Source organism: Polistes fuscatus, unplaced genomic scaffold (assembly GCF_010416935.1).
Source record: "Polistes fuscatus isolate 324 unplaced genomic scaffold, CU_Pfus_HIC Scaffold7, whole genome shotgun sequence".
NCBI lineage: Eukaryota > Metazoa > Arthropoda > Insecta > Hymenoptera > Vespidae > Polistes > Polistes fuscatus.
The window spans coordinates 1,322,905-1,342,459 of record NW_025113151.1 but is presented as its reverse complement, the minus strand read 5'-3'; the positions used below and the strand labels follow the sequence as shown (position 1 = coordinate 1,342,459).

The following is a 19,555-nucleotide window of genomic DNA, read 5'->3' as shown; positions in this document are numbered from 1 at the left end:
CCTCGCGAGAGCCCCCCGTAGTACTTCATTTTACGGTCAGATGACGCCACCCGTTCTCCCCACCTAACCTCGAACCGGACGTCATTGCGTGCATCCCCTGCAATACCGCCAAATTTGAATTATACTTTTTTCGAGATACTTTTATTATCTCCTCATTTTTATTCTCCTATTCGCTTTTTTCTTATTTATTAACGTTTAATATTCGTTTTTATACGCACGGGGGAGGGGAAGAGATCGTAGAAATGATTGAATTATGAAAATACGAATTTAATATGATATCAATTGGATTAATCATTGATAGATAAGGTTCTGTTATCTTTTAGTCGGATAATAGATAGTACATTGGTCAAGTTATGCTTTAATTTTATAGATATTTCCAAATTTATCGAATGAAATTACGCATTGCAGAACAGAACAGATTGATATACTTTCGTATAAGAAATTGTAATCGTTTGAAGAATCCCGTTTTACATTTATGCATTGTTGCAATATAATTCTAAAATAAAAAATACTTCGATGAGATTAGATAAGAGTCTTTAGTAGACGTTGCATTAGATCGATATGATCAGATATTTTTAGTATTTCTTAACTTTTACCTGGGGAAAAAAAAACAATACCTTTGGATGGCACATTTTTTTCTACGTTTAAGTTTTCTAAATGTACGATCGGTGTGTAAGATGAATTCGTTGAATAGGTGACGTTACTTTGAAGAGTCAATTTTAGATTATTGTTTAATCGTTACTCGATCGATTAATCTCGAGTTCGTAGAAATATATCAAGTAATTGAATTATCGAGAATATTTGTAACAGGGAAATATCTGAAAATGAAATAAAATTGAGAAAAAAAGAAATACAGTACTACTATCTTTATCTATTCGTCTGACTTTTTACTTTTTTACCTGGCCATTCTCGATGAGTAATGCCTTCAAACGATATCTTATCGTTATTTTCTTATCAGAACGAGAATAGTCGGGCAGATAGAAACAGAATTACATCTCAGTTTAAACTAGGTAGTTTTGCCGATTGAAGAAGATTCCGTTTTCGGCTTAGACGAAAACATGGATCCTCGAACGATTATATTATCGATTTTGGTTTTATTCGTCGTCGTAATTCATTGCCAATCAAATTCTAAACAATTGTCGGACAGTGTTGTTAATTCCACGGATATTAATTTAAACGAAAATCGGACGATTTCTGACACGCCTGTCGTTTTGGGAACAAATCTTCAGAGTTTGTGTACAATTTGTTCCTGCGGTTGTACGTCATAAGTTTATTCATATTTTTCTTTTTTTTTAATTATAACACATTTTAAATTATATTATTACATATATATATATATATGTTACGTTATGTTAATTATTATTATTTGTTTAATAGCAAAATTGGTGAACTGCAGTGAACGAAATTTGACGAACACGTTCATAGCCGAACAATGGCCAAAAACACCGATCGATGAGATTACATTTATGAAAAATACATTGATTCATATAACACCTTTTCCGTCAATCGTTGTACAGAGATTGATACTTCGACAAAATCAGATTACGAAAATAGATAATAGTGCTTTCAAAAATATAATTAATCTTACCGAGCTCGATCTGAGTCACAATCAATTGACCACGGAAATTTTAATTCCGCATGTGTTCGAGGTAACCGAGGCCAAATAAATCCTTTTCTTTCAATTTTCACAGTTCGTTCGTATTTGAGGGGAGAAAAAAATTGTGCAAGTTCATTTTTTCAAAAGGAAAGAAAAAAAAACCTCCAAAATCTTTTCTTTTTTCTTTCAAATGCATTTATTACATGCAGTAGTATCGTTTAATATTTCATCCCCTTTTTCGTGCTTTTATAATTTCGTCGAGTAAAAATATTTGTTTTCTTTATTATTATTGGATTTTTGTTTTTCTTTTTATTTTTGTTTTTTTTTTTTATTTTTCAGGGTAAATTTTCACCGGAAGCTTACGAACCGCTCAATCTGCGATATTTAAATCTCGCTAATAATTTGTTGCACGCATTGAATCAGGATATCTTCGAACATTTAGGATCCCTCAAAGTGTTGATACTTGCTAACAATCCGTTAAAAGTGTTAATAGAACCTACGTCTTTAGCTATCAATAATCTTCCATATTTGGAAGAACTTGATTTGAGTTATTGCGATTTGGAAGAATTACCTGAATATATATTTTATAAACCCAGGTAAGAAATCATCATCATCATCATCATCATCATCATCATCATCATCGTTGTCCTATACAAAAATACCATGATTATTATTATTATTATTTACGATATAATATAGATACTTAAAGAAATTGCAATTGAATGGAAACCGATTCGTTGAAATACCGAAAGCCTTATCCATGGCAACAGCTTTGGAAACATTGGATCTTGACGAAACTCCAATACAAACTTTAAACGAACAAAACGCGTTTCCCATAATGAAAAATTTGAAAGAATTAAACATGTGTTGTTTGCCGAATTTGATTGAAATTGGTAACGGATCTTTCGGCAACTTATCGGGCTTGGAAATTCTTCGTATACAAAATTGTCCGTTGTTGAAAAATATCGACAAGGATGCTTTGACCAAGGTATTAAATCAATTATATTACATTGTTTAATTCGTTAAACAAAATCGATCGATCGAAATAAAAATTAGAAAAAAAAATAATTTGAAGATGAAATAATAACGAAACTAGTTAAACTGTGTAACGGAATTACTGCAAACGAATGAAAATATATTTGTTGTTAATTCGTTAAACAAAATTGAAATAATAAATCTTTCTTGATTTAATCTATCATAAACATAAAAAAAAAAACCAAAAAAAAAATAATCTGAAGATGTAATAATAACGAAACTAGTTAAAGTGTGTAACAGAACTACTGCAAATGAATGAAAATATATTTGTTGTTAATTCGTTAAACAAAATTGAAATAATAAATCTTTCTTGATTTAGTCTATCATAAAAAAAAAAAAAAAAACAACAAAAAAACAATCTGAAAATGTAACAATAACGAAACTAATTGAAATCTTAGTAGAACTCTACTGCAAACGAATGAAAATATATTTGTTGTTAATTCGTTAAAAAAAAATTGAAATAATAAATCTTTCTTGATTTAGTCTATCATAAACATAAAAAAAAAAATAATCTGAAGATATATAATAATAACTAAACTAGTTAAAGTGTGTAACGGAACTACTGCAAACGAATGAAAATATATTTGTTTATTTTATAAAGATTAGCAAGTTATAATATATGAAACGTATATCATGATCTTACTTCTTATTGTTAGTTTGAAAAGGAAATGATCGTGTGGCCGCCTTTGAAGATTCTCGATTTATCGGATAACGCCCTACGATATTTACCGTCGCAACTCGTAGAAAGTTGGGACAAGCTCGAAGAATTGGATCTGATGAACAACGAATGGAGCTGCGATTGCGATAATCAATATCTGGTAAGTTCTGGCAATCACAGCCGTTCGTTCATACGCGCGCGCGTACTCACGCACCCCCACACACAACACACACAAACACAAACTCACACACAACGCACACTTTTTCTCTTTCTCTCTCTATCCCATATTTTTTTTTTATTCTCTCCTTTCGCGAGGAGGACGTACAAAAAAAAGAAAAAAAAAGAAAATGGCAATATCCCTTTTCACGAAGAACTGATCACCATGATACCCCCATACCGTTCGTAACTTAACTCGATCATCGGCCACGTCTCCTCATTCCGCGTTCATTGCCACCATCAATTGATATCTCGTTTCGAACAAGAAAATAATCACCAAAATGGTGGCTACCTTTCGATAAATAATACATTTCTCTCTTTTCTTTCTTTTTTTCTTTTTCTTTTTTCTAATCGACAAAACGTTTCTTTCCCCCCACCCACCCCACACCGTATATTTTCGGCTATTTCGTTCGTTCGAAATCTTTGTAGGGAAGATAATTGATAAGAAGGTGAATCAATTAAATTAACACACACACACATACTCCCCATGCAAAAGTTATGGTAGTTAATTAGTATTGTAAAACAAATTTTGTCAGGATTTCGGTCACATTTATTCGCGTCTCTTTCCCCCCACCCCCCAAGTTTCTTTTTATTTTTCTAAAATTAATTATTTTGTCACAGACTGTACAGGTGTGTTACAATTTACATTTTATTGATACCTGTACACGTGAAAAAAAATTAATTTATAATTTAGGATACAAGTAATATCATAGAAATTGATTTTCATTTAATTTAAACATTTGTTTCTTTCACTTTTGAATATAATAAAATTAATTATTTTGTTACATACTGTACAGGTGTGTTACAATTTACATTTTATTGATACCTGTACACGTGAAAAAAAATTAATTTATAATTTAGGATACAAGTAATATAGAAATTGATTTTCATTTAATTTAAACATTTTTCTTTCATTTTTGAATTTGTGTTTCATGGTTTTATATTTTTGTTTGTTTTTAGATCGATGTTTTGTTACCGAAACATGGAAAAAGATTGATGGACGACGAAGTAAACGAATTGAAGTGTAGTAAATCTTCGGAATATTATCCTGAACGAAATTTAACATCCTTGGCGAATATAAAATTGCATTGTTTGAGCGTACGCGAATCGTCAAATTCTAACAGCAAAGTTGGCGTATTGCACATAGGAGTAGTTGTTGGATTATTGTTCGTTATTTTGATTTGCTTGGCATTAATTATTCTTTATCAACGAGGATATTTCATCGTTTGTTGTGGAAGAGGTGCAGCAACGTATTCCCGAGCATTTTACAAACGCACACCGGCCGATTACGATATTTAAAAATAATATTTATACAAATATATATATATATATATATATCTAGTCTGTAAATCAAAAAATAGGTAGACGTGTTATTTTTTTTTCTCTTTTTTTTTTTTTACAAATTCGTTCGCACATCATTCGATATAAATTATATTTTTTTTTTTTCATTTATTCTATAATATTATTTCTTTTTTTTTTTTTTTTTTAGATATTTGAGATCGGTAAAAACATTCTAGTTTGAATTAAGAAATTTTATTTTCGTTTTATTTTTTATTTTTCTTGGGTGATCGAAATTTTTTTCCATGTGTGTGTGTGTCTCTCTTTCTCTCTCGTTTTTATTTCTTCATCGTAGAATAATTCTCGTGAGAATCGACCTAATTATTTTTCATAAACATTTTCCTAATTCAAATTATCTCTATGTATATCGAATATTTTTATAATAATACAATAACGAAAGGAAATTTAAATATATAACGAAATTTTATAAAAAGACGACAACAACAATAATAATAATAATCATTGGTACGAGATTAACGATGGAAATTGTCGCAGAATTGCCGTAACACTTTAATATATACAAATTTTTAAATAACAAAATAAACAATTGTGTTTAAATCTTGAAAAAATAAGACAAGAACAACAGACCTGCTCGAACGTACGGGGGGAGGGTTAAATCACCCCTCTCCCGTTCCCCCCACTCAAAAAAAAGCCTGCAATCGTACGCACCATTGCAGATGCATATAATTTAAAAAAGAAAAAATTGAAAAACAATTGGTCAAATTACTAACCTTTAAAACCCCCCCACTTACACACACACTCATACACGCACGTACGTTCACACACAATTCTTAACTTGAATCAAAGTAACAACCACCTAAAAAAAAAGAACATTTATCGCAATCAACGATAGATTGTCGTAAAAACGATTAATTGATGATCATAAGTGAAAAAAAAAGGCTTATGGTTAGTATTATGGGGGACAATGCAAAATCTATATATACACACACATACATATACATATATATAAGCGTGTGTTGAGGATACAAAGGACTATGGACGCGTGCCGGCATTTAGACATAGGTGGAAAGGTTGTAGTAGGGGCCCCACTTGCCCTTCCGCGATTATTGAGTAAATTAACGTCATAGTAATTGCGTTACCGACGCGTGTCCGTTCGCGTCCAGCCACGTCGTCCCTGTTGCTTTCTCTCTCCCTCTCTCTCATTCTCTCTTTCTCTCTCCCACACGTTGATAGGATCCCTAGACGATGCACAATCCCTCCTGTTGTGTCCCTCTGTCCATTCCCACCTTGGTTACGTTGCCCAAAACCAACTTTCTGTTGATTCGAATTACCTTACCATAACGTGGACACTTTCTTTCACCCTGTTTTTTCATTTTTATTTGGTGCCTTTGTTGATTTTTTTGGTTCCACATTTATTTTTGTACTTTCTTATATCACTTTGTTTCAAATCTGATTTTGTATATGTGTTCATTTTATTTTGTTGTTTTTTGTTTTATTCACGTGTACGCATCAACAACACACGAGTCATGGGAAACCTATAGAAATAAGCATTCGACGATTCCCACCTTGGTTACGTTGCCCAAAACCAACTTTCTGTTGGTTCGAATTACCTTACCGTAACGTGGACTCTTTCTTTCACCCTGTTTTTTCATTTTTATTTGATGTCTTTGTTAATTTTTTTGCTTTCTCATTTATTTTTATACTTTGTTTCAAATCTGATTTTGTATATGTGTTCATTTTATTTTGTTGTTTTTTGTTTTATTCACGTGTACGCATCAACAACACACGAGTCATGAAAAACCTATAGAAATAAGCATTTGACGATGTTTTTCATCGTGAACGAGCTCTCCTCCTGCTAACGTCCCGGGAGACTTGTTAAAGGGAAATACGACGTTGCAGGACGATCCCACCAACACATTCATCTATTACTATTACTATGATGATAATGATGTTGATGATGATGGGATGCTGGCCGTGAATTCGGCAAGTTTCAATACGAAACTTTTGAAGGGTCTCCGATCGATCGTTTATCCTGTTTTAATTAGCGACATCATTTTTGTCGGTTCGTTAAGTTGAACGTTGATGTAGGTTGCGTTTGTTGAGAATAGTAGAGAAAAATTCGGCCTCCCAAAAAAAAAGAAGAAAGTATGAAATATTTAGATTACATTAAACATCGTACGATAAAATCATATATTTCTTGTTTCGAGATATTTAAAGGATTACATTTGAACATTAAAAATGAATTCTATGGTTTCCATTAACGGTGTTCCATTTTTGACAGTATCCTAAACAAATTACATTGAATTAATTTACTTTCAAACAATGTGGTTTGAAGTAACTAATAAAATCATTTGATTTAGGCCACTTTCATAATTAGGGGCACATTTGATCTTAAGTATATCTCATCATTCTTCTTCTTCTTTTTCTCGATATTATTATATGAACAAATATATATAAGGGTTGGGAGGGTTGGATGGGGGGTAGTAGCAATTTTGTTTACCGATTATTTATGGATGAATAGTTATATTGAAGAAGATTTAATAAAAAAAGTCAAATAGAGAAAAGCTTTGATCCTTTGTACGTGTATGTATGTATGTCCTTTTGTTTATGTGTGCACGTGTACATGTGTACGTGTATGTACCTATACATACGTATAAAGGTAGTATACGCAGTAGTAGCAGCAGCACACAGCAACCCTGTGCGTTGTGCTAGCCGTTCAGAAAGCACCGTATATACCACGGGATAAGTAATTTAATCTCGTGCTTCTGTTCGTCCACGCGTACCGTATCCCTCCTCTCTGGTATCGAAGATTCGATACCGAAGCGAGTGGTGGAAGTCCTATCGACTCATGTCAGCAATAGTAGTAGTAATAGTAGTAGTAGTAGTAGTCTACGTGCTTTCGCGAATCTCGAATATTCACGCAAAGTTCGACACCATTTAAAAAGCACACAAGCAGACATTTTTTTCGTATTTCATTTTATTCCTTTGGTATATCGAATCCTCCTCCTCCTCCTCCTCCTGCTGCTCCTCCTCCTCGTTCCTCGTTCGTTCTCTTGCCAAATTTTTTATACTTCATTTCAATCTCGTAAGATACTTTTCTTATCGACACGTGAATTAAGATTCTCGATAATGTTGTATTTTTGGGTTCTTTTCTAAATATTTCACGAGTAGGAAGAAGAAGTTTGTTGTGTTAAAGAAAAAAAAAGAAATGGATGCGTGGTGGGTGTGAATGCATCACCGATTCAAGAAGGCATTCCTTCCGTTCAGAAGAAAATTCAATGTAACATCTGTAGAAACGACGATCGTATTCGAAAGGTGGCATTCGCGTAACATTCTTCTGTATCTTTCTATTCGCGTCCCTTTCCTAAATATAAATCCAGATTTTTGAATGTATAAACAGGAAAGAGATAGTTCTCTGTATATTTCCCGGATCGGTGGATGGGTGGGTGTATGCGACGATTCTCAAGATAAAATGCACATGCACGTGTATGCAAGAAAAAGAAATATCTATATATCCAGACAGATAGACAGATAGACAGATAAAAATATGAGAAGGCAACAAAACAGGATGTAGAAGAGAATGGCGAATAAACTGGGAGAAATAGAAGTGAAGAAGAAGAAGAAGCTCAAAGGGGTGTTGAGGAGAAGGGTGGGGAGGGTTGGAAAGACGCGCGCGAACAGCTTTGGAGGTTGAGGGGGAGGGGTTGGTAGTTTTCAAGGAAGGGCTGGAATTTCTTCGATCTTCTATCTCACATTCTTTATCTCCGTTGCACCCTTTGTGGCTAGTGTTGAACCCGTTTGATACGCACACCCACCCACCCACACACACACACATACGCACACATACACAGATATATAGATCGAATAGGTTGTGTAGGGAATACTACTGGAGGGATGATTCGCGACGCGAGACCGTTTCCATGGCAACGCTCGGTGTTAGCCACGCCCACTTATTTGATTGGGACCAACCCCGAGCTTCTACGAGCGTCGCGACGCCAACCAATACGATTTGGCGTCGGTACAAGAGAGGCTGAGTTTCCTCCATGCGAAGGGTGCCCGCGCGCCACCACCAAAACCTGATTTTCCTTCCTTCCTTCCTTCCTTCCTTCCTACGGGGGCTCGCACCACCAGCAGCGAGATATCGGGCCTCGAATCTCCTTGGATATCACGCACCGATACTCCCTAAACGACGACAAACGACTAACCCTGTTCTATCTCTACAAACCTTTCTCTTATTCGCGGCAAATAATACATTTCTATTTTTTCATCAGTTTTCTTTCATCATTTCGGAATATAACGGAGTGGGTTGCTGTTGTTGTTGTTGTTGTCGTCGTCATCGTCGTCACTTGGCTAATAATCATCGTGTTTCGTATTAATTAATCAACTTTCAAGTTATTACTTGAATCAAATAGATACGTGGGATAAACGTTTAACAGTTATTGTCCTTTGTTTGTGAGATTCTTCTGTTGAGTTGCAATTCTTTACTTGCTTCAGTATTATTCAAGTTGAAATTATTCGGATTCAGTTTTTCATATTTTTGTCGGATGTTATTCACGTTGTTATTCTTTTTCTTGATTCTTTTTTTATCTTTTGTTTTATCGTGTCATAGTTTTATTCTTCGTTAATTTCTTTTGGTTTTGTTCTATGTGCGACGATACGAAAAGATGATCAATCGTTTCGTTTAAATCTTTGGGAGACACTTTTTGGAATTGTTCAACGAATCGAACGTGAGTTATTTCAAATAGTTCGGAACGTTTATTCATTTGGTTCACTCGAAGTGAAATACGTGTTTGGTTTTTCTTTTTGTTTTTTTTAATATTTTTTTTTTTTATGAAAACTGCTTACGAAAAGTGTCGGTACGGATGATCGAAGATAAACAACAGTGTCCTAGTGTGTTTTAAAAGTGTTGAAAAAGTATCAGAAAACATGGGACATCAGTGCATACCGTTCGAGTATTATTAACGAAGAAGGTGTAATCTGTATACTCGGGATTGATACCCGATCACAAAGTTTGCAAGACTATTAAGGATTTACACATTGGAAAAAGTAAATTTCGTCAAAATGCAATCGACCTGTCAACAACAAGCCCAAGCTCATCCTGGTCAAAACGGTACCTCCGCAAGTCGGACATCATTCCTCATCGAGGATATTCTCAGTCGGGGTAGCGTACCACCCCATACACATCATCAACTTCATCATCAACATCTTAGCTCGGCTCACGGTCAACAACATCAACAGTATCAACAATTCGCCAGTTTGTTGCCCGGTTATCCGTCGGCGCCACCCACTGCTGCATTTTTTCTGGGACCACTTTTTGGTAGCGCTGGTATGGGGGTTGGTGTGGTACCGGGTGTCGGTGAACTTGCTGCCTTAAAACATTGTCGACGAAGAAAAGCACGAACGGTAAATAAAACAATGAATAATATTGTAATAAGATTCGATTCAATACTTTCTTTACGTTCAATTTTAATCGATAATAATCGATCAATCATTTGCAATTTGATTAGGTGTTTAGCGATCAACAATTAGCTGGTTTGGAAGCAAGGTTCGAAGTTCAGAGGTATTTGAGTACGCCGGAAAGAGTCGAGTTAGCGGCAGCCTTGCATTTATCGGAGACCCAAGTGAAGACATGGTTTCAAAACCGAAGAATGAAACATAAGAAACAATTACGAAAGTTGAACACCAATTCCAACAGTAATGGGATACAATCATCCGGACAACAGTGCGGTACGCAATCCGGTTCGGTGACATCACCAGCTGGTGAGTACAATTTAACAATTGATTTTAATTTGATCTTACGTCAAAATTATTCCACGTCATATTAATTGAAACATTCTTTCATTTTTATTGTTGTCGTTTAAAAAAAAAAAAGCAGACCCTAAAATGTGATCTAATTTTGAAAAAAGAAAGATTAGAATCGAAGAACAATTAAAGTTAGGATACTGGTTTTCGTATATGGGTTCAGGATTGCGGGCTCGTGCTACGATTACGATCGATTTGCCATTTACTCGGTCAGCTTTAGAATTTTAGCGCGTGTTAAATATTCCCGTAGCTATCGTAATAATGGACCAGTATGACGATATAATGCAACCAAAATTCCACTGACAATAAATTACGCAAGTTCGGCTTAACTAACCAGACCATAACCCAGGTGGGGGGCTTGGAGGAACTGTAATCATTAACTAGCGGTACCTAGATAATGATCGCCATCTATAGTAGAATTTCCCGCAATCGTGTATGGGCTAACAATGTTACTACATCCAAATTATATTATACAAGAGGAAAATTCAACGATGAAGTTACAAGCGGTGTGCGGTGATAGTAGGAACAGGATAACCCGCGAACAAGATAGTTGGAGAAAAAGAGGGGGGTTTACGGAGGGGGGCAAAAGGTGGGGAACGAAGGGGGGGAACGAAATGTTGGTTAAACTGATATATCAATTTAGGAATATAGCGTTGAAGTATTTCCTCGTTAGTAAGTAGAATGTTTGTGCGAAACCGTTACGCTCGTTTTGACCTTTAATGAATTAATATCGGTTTTGTTAAAAACTCTATTCTGAGAGAGAAAGAGATAAAGACATTCGCATTCCGTAAGAGATTAGAAAAAAAAAACAAATTCCAAATAGATCCTAAAGAAATGTTCACAAATGTTGGTCCCAGTTTAGCAGATATTCTCTGACACGTAAGAACAATTGATTCGATTGTACCATCACAAAAATAAAAGTTACATCTTTCGTGGTTAAATAATAATAATAATCATTTCAATTGTCGATCGTGATCGTATTTTTTTTTTGCTGTATCGGTTGCCGAGGCTAGCTAGCCTAATGAAATTGGGTCAGGTGTATGCTGGTACACAACTCAGACGACCGGTACTAGTCTTCTCACGGTGGCGAACAATCGAGAGAATATAGGTCTGGTCGAGCACTTAGCTGATAATTGACTAATTTTCTCGAAGACCGGAATCGAGAAACGAGTAGGAGGAAAAGGGAGAGTGAGCGAGTGAGTGAGTGAGAGAGAGATGGGTTTGATGGTAGAGATGATAGAGGGAAACTGGAAGAGAGGGACTTCTTAAAGTATCTGGTAGCGTCTTGAAGACGTTGAAGATGAAGTGGTAGACAAGACTTGTCCCATCCCATTCCTCCCTCACTCATACACCCACTCACCCCCCCCACACATATATACGTATACAAATACATTCACGTTTCTATCCTCTCCCTTCTTGTTCTTCTTGTTCTTCTTGTTCTTACTTGGTGCCCCCTTAGCTCGCTACCAAGGAGATGCCTCGATAACTTCGTTAGCCCTTCCTACTGAACGAGAAGCCATCTTGGCTAGCAAGACCGAGTAACTCGAGGACTCAGAGGTTAGGACGGTGCTGATGCGGTGCCGCCTGCCTCCCGATTTTAGAATCGTGCATTGAGTGCATAAAGCCTCCTATCTCACTCTTCTTCTCTCACTCTGTCATTCACTCACTCTCTTTCAGCCCCCTTCCCCCTCCCTTATACCAGCGAAAAGCGACGCAGTTACCTCCCCCAATTGCTGCCACGACTACGCCCGAATTCAACGTTATTGCTCGGATCACGACCCATCTTCTCTCCCTTTTCTGTCTTCCCTCAGATTAACTCCGTCCCGTGTGCTCTCTTTGAAACTGTGGGATCGATCAATGATGTACTATACATCAAACGTTCCTGATGTCATATTTAAAAACGTTTCCTCTTACAGATATTTCAATGCATTGATATGATACTTCGATGACGATGATGATGATTCAAGTGTCACGAAATACTGGGAATCATGAAACATTTGTTTTGAAATTAGCTATTTGATAACAAAATTAGATTTTATTTTGATTCAAACTTCTGCACGACTAGACCTCAGTATTTATCTTCGAATGTATCATTAAATAATTTATTAATTAATTTTATTAATTAATAAAATAATTTCGTAGGTGATAACGGGTTTAATTATTGGGTGGGCAATTAAATGATTGCGGATTTTTATTGTCTGAACGATGGCAAAAGGTCATAGAATAAAGTTATATTTTTCGGCAAAACTTTGGAATTTTCATGATTTTAAAACCCGCAATCATTTAGTTACCAATCCGAATATATCAAAAGTTAGGAAAAATAGTCGATTCAATCGAACAATATAATTTATTTTCACAATCGAACATTTTAACGATTGAAATTGTTGATTTATCGTACGAAATTTTGGATTATCAACAGAAAGACCCGTGGACTTTTCGTTGAGCAGCGGCGGTGGTGTTGGCGGTCGAGAATCGCGAGGAAGCAGCGACGCAGCAATGGATTCCGACGATGACGAAATTGATATTCTCGGGGAAGACGAGGAACCGTCACCTTCCAGGAGCGTCGGAAGTTTACACCTGCCCAAACGTAGTTCATCGACACCTTCCTTTCATCAAACGACGACGCAACATTCGCATCCCCATTCTGTCGTTACACTTTCCCATCAATCTTCGCATCAACATCAACAACAACAACAACAACAACAGCACCAGCATCCCGTTCAACAACGTCAACAGCATCGCTGAGAATTCTACGTCGATGAATTCAATTCGAGGAACATTTATTTTCAACCGGGACAACAACACACTTCTATCGCTGCTTCTTCCATTTCTACGTCTACTTCTACTTCTATTGAACTATCAGCTTCTTCTTCTCTTCTTCTTTTTCGTCTTAACTCGAAGAAAATTCGAACACAACCAAAAAAAAACACACACACACACATCGTGAACTTGGTAAATTTCGAGATAATGGTGTTGTTGCCTCTCGAGAAGGGGACAGTGGGGGGAGGGGGTGAATAAAATAAAAGTGAAATAATCGGTGCGAGATGATTGATTGACGTGCTATCATCGGAATTTTTTTTCCTACGATTATTATAATAACAATAATAATAATAATAATAAAATAATAATCGTCATCGTCGTGGTTCATCAAATGCAGGATAACACGAAAGGTTCAATTCTGTGCGGGGAATCGTATTCTTTTAATGCTGGGCAGCATGAGTTTTCAGAGAAAGCTCTGACTTAAAAAAAACCTTCCTCGATGACGAATGAGATCATTTAGGGATTAATATAGAATTAAATTAAACGACAACTTATTAACAACGGGGAAAAATTATGAATAAACAAACGCTAGTGAGAAAGATATGAGAAACAAATAAATAAATGAGAATGAATGCATGAAAAATGAATATGAATGAAATAAATAATATAAAAAATAAAATATTAAAAAATATATAAAAAAAAAAAATGTGAATATAAATCAATTTGTGCCATCCGGAAAGGGAGGGTGGGTGGGGGGCAGGGGAAATTCTTCTAAAAAAAAAAGTAAGACCGGATATAAGAAAATGAAAAATTATATAAAAAAAAAAGAAAATGTGCGTTCGAGAAGAAAAGGGGGTTGTTCGTGGCAAACGGGGGGAGGGGGGAGGGAAGCAAGAGGGTTCTGTTATTTTTTTTCTTTTTTTTTTTTTAGTCGGTGGATGATTCCATTGGTGGAAATTGAATGAAAACGCTGCTAAAAATGACTCGCCGATATCGAGCTTGAGCGACACTTTTTTTTTTAACAGGCAAAGCGGGGAAGTAATGAAAGAAAAGAAAAGAAAGGAAGGAAGGGAGAAGGAAGGGAAAAAAAGGGAAAATAAAAAGAACCAAAAATAAAAAAAAAAAAAACACAGAAAAAAAAAACGCTAGTCGTCCTCTCGTGTCACTTTTTATAGCGAAGTGTAAGTTAGCCTGCGGTTATCGTTGGAATTAAAAATGTCGTACTATGACTCCGACCATGTGTCTTCATTTAATCAAATACCCAATCGTTCGACGCTTCTTTCAAAAAATCAAGCAGTATTTATATATAGTTTTTTTTGTTTATATCATTCGATACTTTAACTGCATACAGTTTGAATTATTCTAACTTCCTCCTCCCCCCCACTCCTACCCCAATTGACATTTCACAATGACCCGAGCAAAAGGGAACGAACATTAAAAAAAACCACACTAATTGCCTGACATTTTCTACCTTCCAACGTTCGAGACATTTTCCAGGCCCCTCTTAACGATTACAAGGGAAACGTTAAATGACCGAAACTTCCCCCTCCCCACCTGAATCGTGCTATCATTTGAAAAGTATCAAACCTAAAATTAAACGAATAAGATAAGGAACAGTATGGTGTCCGTTTTAATAATAAAAAGGTAAGTGTTCATGCTCGGTGTTATCAGTTGAACAAAATTCGACCACTTAGCAGTAGTCGTTGTTGTTGTGGTCGTCTTCGAAAGTAAAAAAATCAGAAAACAGAACAGAACGAGTGAGTTAAAGCTAATCATGGTCAAAGGAACAGTTACCTTCTCTCAAGATTCTATTGGTAATCTAATTTTCCAAAGGATTCTATGATGATTGATGAAAAGACACCACTTTTTCGGCACCACTTTTTCGGCACCGAACGAAAAAATTCGTCAAATTGTTCGAAAGAATCTAATCGTTAGCATTGTAACATCGATTAGAACGTATGTTATCGATCATCAGTATCATGAAAATAAGAATGACAATCATCGATATGAGAAAATCCCGCTACCTGTTGCTAGAGGAGATACAACATTAGATTCGGTTAGGTGAACCTGACTAGGAAAAAGATGTGTTAGGTGGGTAGGGGTGTCCTGGCACGTAGTGTGGTAGAGATAGGACGAGCCGTTGGTTGTAAGAAGAGGACGAGAATATAGGCGGAGCCTGTGGGATATGCCGTGCTTCCAGTTCGGCTGAATCCTAATACCCAGATAATGGGAAGTAATTGCGAGGGATCAGAGCAAGCAGAGCTACTCAGTCCCTCTCTCTCTCTCTCTTATTCACTCACTCACTCACTGACTCTCTCTTGGTTTAGGGTTCTCTGTGTGTATAGAGTAATGAAGTAACCGAGAGAGAGAAGGGGTGGTTGGGGTGGTTGAGTGAGTGAGTGAGAGAGAAGGAAGGGGTAGTTGGGGTAGTTATGTAAGAGAGAGAGAGAAGGATACTAGCACCGTAGACTACTCCTTTCCACCCCTGACGTTTACCCTCGACCCTTCATCCCAATGGGCCCACGACAAACGTACCAAGTGGAGGATGATAGAACAAGGTTTGGGTAGATATAGATAGAGAGGAATGAAGAGGAACGTAATCGTATTATCGGACGAAATCACGAAGCACGTTCTCGAATACACTTTGGGACGATGATACGTCATTCTCGAGATTTTCTGCATTAGGTTCTGTACTCTGTACACACACCCTCTGTCTCTGTCTCTGTCTCAACGTGATCTTTGTGGTCGAGGATTTGAATGCTCAAGTTTTTCTTCTTTGTTTTGTTTGAAATTGAACAAGCATTTGTAAATTAATCTCGTTCGGGAATGTTGTTTAATTGTTTGAAAAAAAAAATGGAGAAAAAAAAGCAAGAGAAAAATAATCAAAGCCCTAAAAATAGTCTGACGTTAGCTCGAATTGGATCGATTAATCGTTGAAATATAAAGTTAATCATTATTTTAATTTGTCCTCGAAAATGTGAGTAACCAATCAAAGTTTATTGAACAGGGTAGTAATAGTAGCAGTAGTAATAAAAATGTGTTTTTAGCGTTGATGTATGATATTATATCGGGAACGATGTTGAATAAGAGGAAACAAATAACGAACGTATTACAGAATCCGTGATTAATCATTTTATTTTTGTCTGCCTGTGTATTCTTCAATTTTTATATTCATCAAAGCGTGCCGGGAGAGAATGAAAAGAGAATAAAAAATCAAGCAAAATAAAAAAGAATATAAAACAGAGTTACAGAGAGAGAGAGAGAGAGACAGCGGGGGGTTACCTTAGCAGGTAGCCTGCAAATTAATAAGATCACGGGTGCCATTTATGACGTTTATTACATTCCGTTAAGACGTCTATTATTACGATACGTAAATAAAGGGGGAAAAGATAGGCGGATAAAGAGAGATAGAAAGAGAGAGGGAGAAGAATTGTTGTAGGGGTAGGGGGGACCCCCTAAGAGTAGAAGCGACGAAGCGGAATGCGGCGAAAATAATGAAATAAAGGACAATGAAGTGGCAGGTACAATAGCCAATACTAGGTTGGGGGATGAACGAGGCCTTACGCGGCGGCCTTCGGCCAGGGTGCCAACGACGAACGGTTGGTAACCAGTGTGGATGGTTGGTTGGTTACTTGTATATGTCTATGAGTGTATGTGAGTGTTGAGGGTTGGGATAGATGAAGAGTAGAGGAAGAGTAGGAGGAGGAGGAGGAGGATTGCGCGCGCGCGAGCACGCACCCTCTACCAAAGAGAACAAGAGAGAGAGAGAGAGGCTGGTGTGAGAAGGAGGGGAAGCTGGACGTTGAGAAGAAGGGGGCTGGGGGTGTGGGTGTTGGAAGGGGTTGAGGCGGGGTAGTTGGGTCGAACGGACTAAATGCAGTGGGCGTGTTCCCATTACTTTCATTATTTTCCGTCGGAGGGGTTCGGGTACCGATATGCGTGGCTCTAGATACGTGTAATGCATTCACCTACGAGTTTAACCTCCCCCCGCCCCCCGTGTGACTCGTGTAGGTGATGACTACTATATCCTCTCTCACACACACACACACACACACATACACGCACACTCTGTTCAGCATCCCTTTCTTCTACTGTTCTCTCTCACTTTCACCCCTTCGCGTCGCTTTTCGACGTCACCTCTACCCCCAGCCCCCTCCTCCTCCTCCATTCATCCTCTACCTCACCTCACCTCATCCTCATCCTCATCCTCATCCTCCTACTCCTACTTCTGTTCCTCCTCTCTGTATAGTCCGTACATAAACGTCGAGTAGCGGCGCGTACATCACACGAGAAGATCGAAAAGGGGGCCGAATATTAAACGTACGGACACTGCCGACGACGACGACGACGACGACGACGAGCGTTGAACAGCACCATACAGCACCGTAATCATATCAAACGAAATTACACTCTCACGCATTCTATATCTATCTTTATCTATCTATATATATTTCTATCTTTATCATGTTCCTATCTTCATCATCACTCTTTTCCCCATATAAGAACACAAATATCGGGGGTGTAAGTATAATATACATGCACGTGGAGGTATATCTGTATGTGTGTGTGTCTCTGTGTGTGTTTGTGTATGTCTACGTGCGCTTCTTTGTTGCTTCTCGCTTTGTTAAATGGCGCGTAAGCTGAGTAACGAACCATATGGTGCCAACCGGTGTATCGCTTTAAGGGATCACTTACGTTTGATCCTTGATTTTAGATCACTCGATAGATTATTATAGTCTATGTTTCTTTTTTTTTTCTCCTTTTTTTTGGGTCTCATTGCTATTATTTTACCGTTGTGAGATTGTTGTTGTATTGGAATGATTTAGGTTATTTTTTTGGTTTCCTATATGGTTTTTTGGCATAAACGATGAATTGTAATTTTTGTTTGTTTAGAATTTAATACAATCAACTTTCATATTCAAATGATAGATAGATAATCGATCGTGTCAATAGGAAATATAATTGTTTCGATTCGAAGAGCAGAAAATGAGAATTTTTATCTGATTTCGCGAAGAATAAAACACTCGACAGGGTTAATTCGAGAGTGAGATACGAGTGGGATGTAAATGGAACTTGGGAAGGGGATGGGGGAGGAGGAGACAGAAGGGGGAGGGTTTTGAAATGGTAGTAGTATGGTATAACGTTCCCGCGAATCGAAATGTCAAGCTAAAGAGCGCTAAAGAGGCTCAAGCGCATCGTGTTCTATGAACGGAGTTAGGCCGTTAGGCTAACAAGCTGTCAAGACGTCGGCGCGTGTCAATCCACAGCTCTGCGACCAACCAACCAACCAACCAACCAACCCAACCCAACCCTCCAGATAAATCCACCCTGGAGTACTCTTCCATCCTGAGAAAATCCTACCGAATCTTCTATACATACACACATTCTAACTTTAAATATTATTCAACTGATACAAAAGAGAAAATACTGTACGTATTTTAGAAACATATTTCATTCGAATTTGAACAATTTGATTAGAAAATTGGGATCATTTAAATCATCTCTGAGTGAACACTTTTGAATTACAACAGTAATTGTCGGATTTGTAGGAAAAGAAAATGTAGATAATATTTTGTAAGTATTAGTAAGAATCAGGGAATCCAACGAGATAGTTTGAGAAAGGATTCGGGAGTTGGGAATCCGAGGTTTGGGTCTTCGATAGAAATTGAGAGAGAACGGGAAAGGCAAGTTGGTAGTGGCATAGGCGACGGCATTACTGCCCACGTGCCGTTTAACTTGATCACCCTGGCCAATCTGGCCTCGTTTCAACCTCCGGTTACTACGACGCTTCCGCTAACAAATAACATTGTCGACGACCCTGCGGGGGCGTTCTGATTCGATTTGCACATCCTGAAAGGCGGCCTGCCTGCCTGCCTGCCTACCCCCTAAAGGGGTGGTGAGAGTCAAGTCAGAGGAAGACAGAGAATACCAATATTATATACACACCAAAGAAAGAGAAAGAATGAGATCAAAAATATTCAACAAACGACAAAGAAAACTAAATAATTGCGACAAAAACGATTGGACGAGAAATTATTCATAAATATTCTCACGTGTTTCATTGATCAAACGTTCGGACCATTTAAAAAGAATCCAATTTTACAATTGGAAACAAAAAAGATCAGTCATTGTTAACGGCATCCTTTGTATCGTTTCACCAATCGCTATGGGGTTGTTGATATTAGAAA

The 19,555-nt window shown here is 37.1% G+C and overlaps 2 protein-coding genes and 1 long non-coding RNA gene across 3 annotated transcripts; 2 read left to right on the top strand and 1 right to left on the bottom strand.

The window, feature by feature from the left end:
* Positions 1-1,058: 1,058 nt before the first annotated feature.
* LOC122524211 (leucine-rich repeats and immunoglobulin-like domains protein 3) lies at positions 1,059-4,805 on the top strand. Its single transcript, XM_043646352.1, has 6 exons — positions 1,059-1,257; positions 1,378-1,649; positions 1,937-2,193; positions 2,297-2,585; positions 3,289-3,450; positions 4,467-4,805. The coding sequence occupies exons 1-6, from the start codon at positions 1,059-1,061 to the stop codon at positions 4,803-4,805; spliced, it is 1,518 nt and encodes a 505-aa protein (XP_043502287.1).
* A 1,213-nt stretch (positions 4,806-6,018) lies between these two features.
* LOC122524208 lies at positions 6,019-6,795 on the bottom strand. The gene is made up of 2 exons (XR_006305496.1): positions 6,371-6,795; positions 6,019-6,091 (listed from the first exon to the last, which is right to left on the bottom strand). It is a non-coding gene; the product is annotated as an uncharacterized LOC122524208 (long non-coding RNA).
* Positions 6,796-9,866: 3,071 nt separating this feature from the next.
* Positions 9,867-13,986, top strand: LOC122524207 (brain-specific homeobox protein homolog). The gene is made up of 3 exons (XM_043646345.1): positions 9,867-10,208; positions 10,313-10,565; positions 13,027-13,986. Exons 1-3 carry the CDS (start codon positions 9,867-9,869, stop codon positions 13,350-13,352), a joined length of 921 nt encoding a protein of 306 aa, XP_043502280.1. The 3' UTR covers positions 13,353-13,986.
* The last annotated feature ends 5,569 nt before the right edge of the window (positions 13,987-19,555 follow it).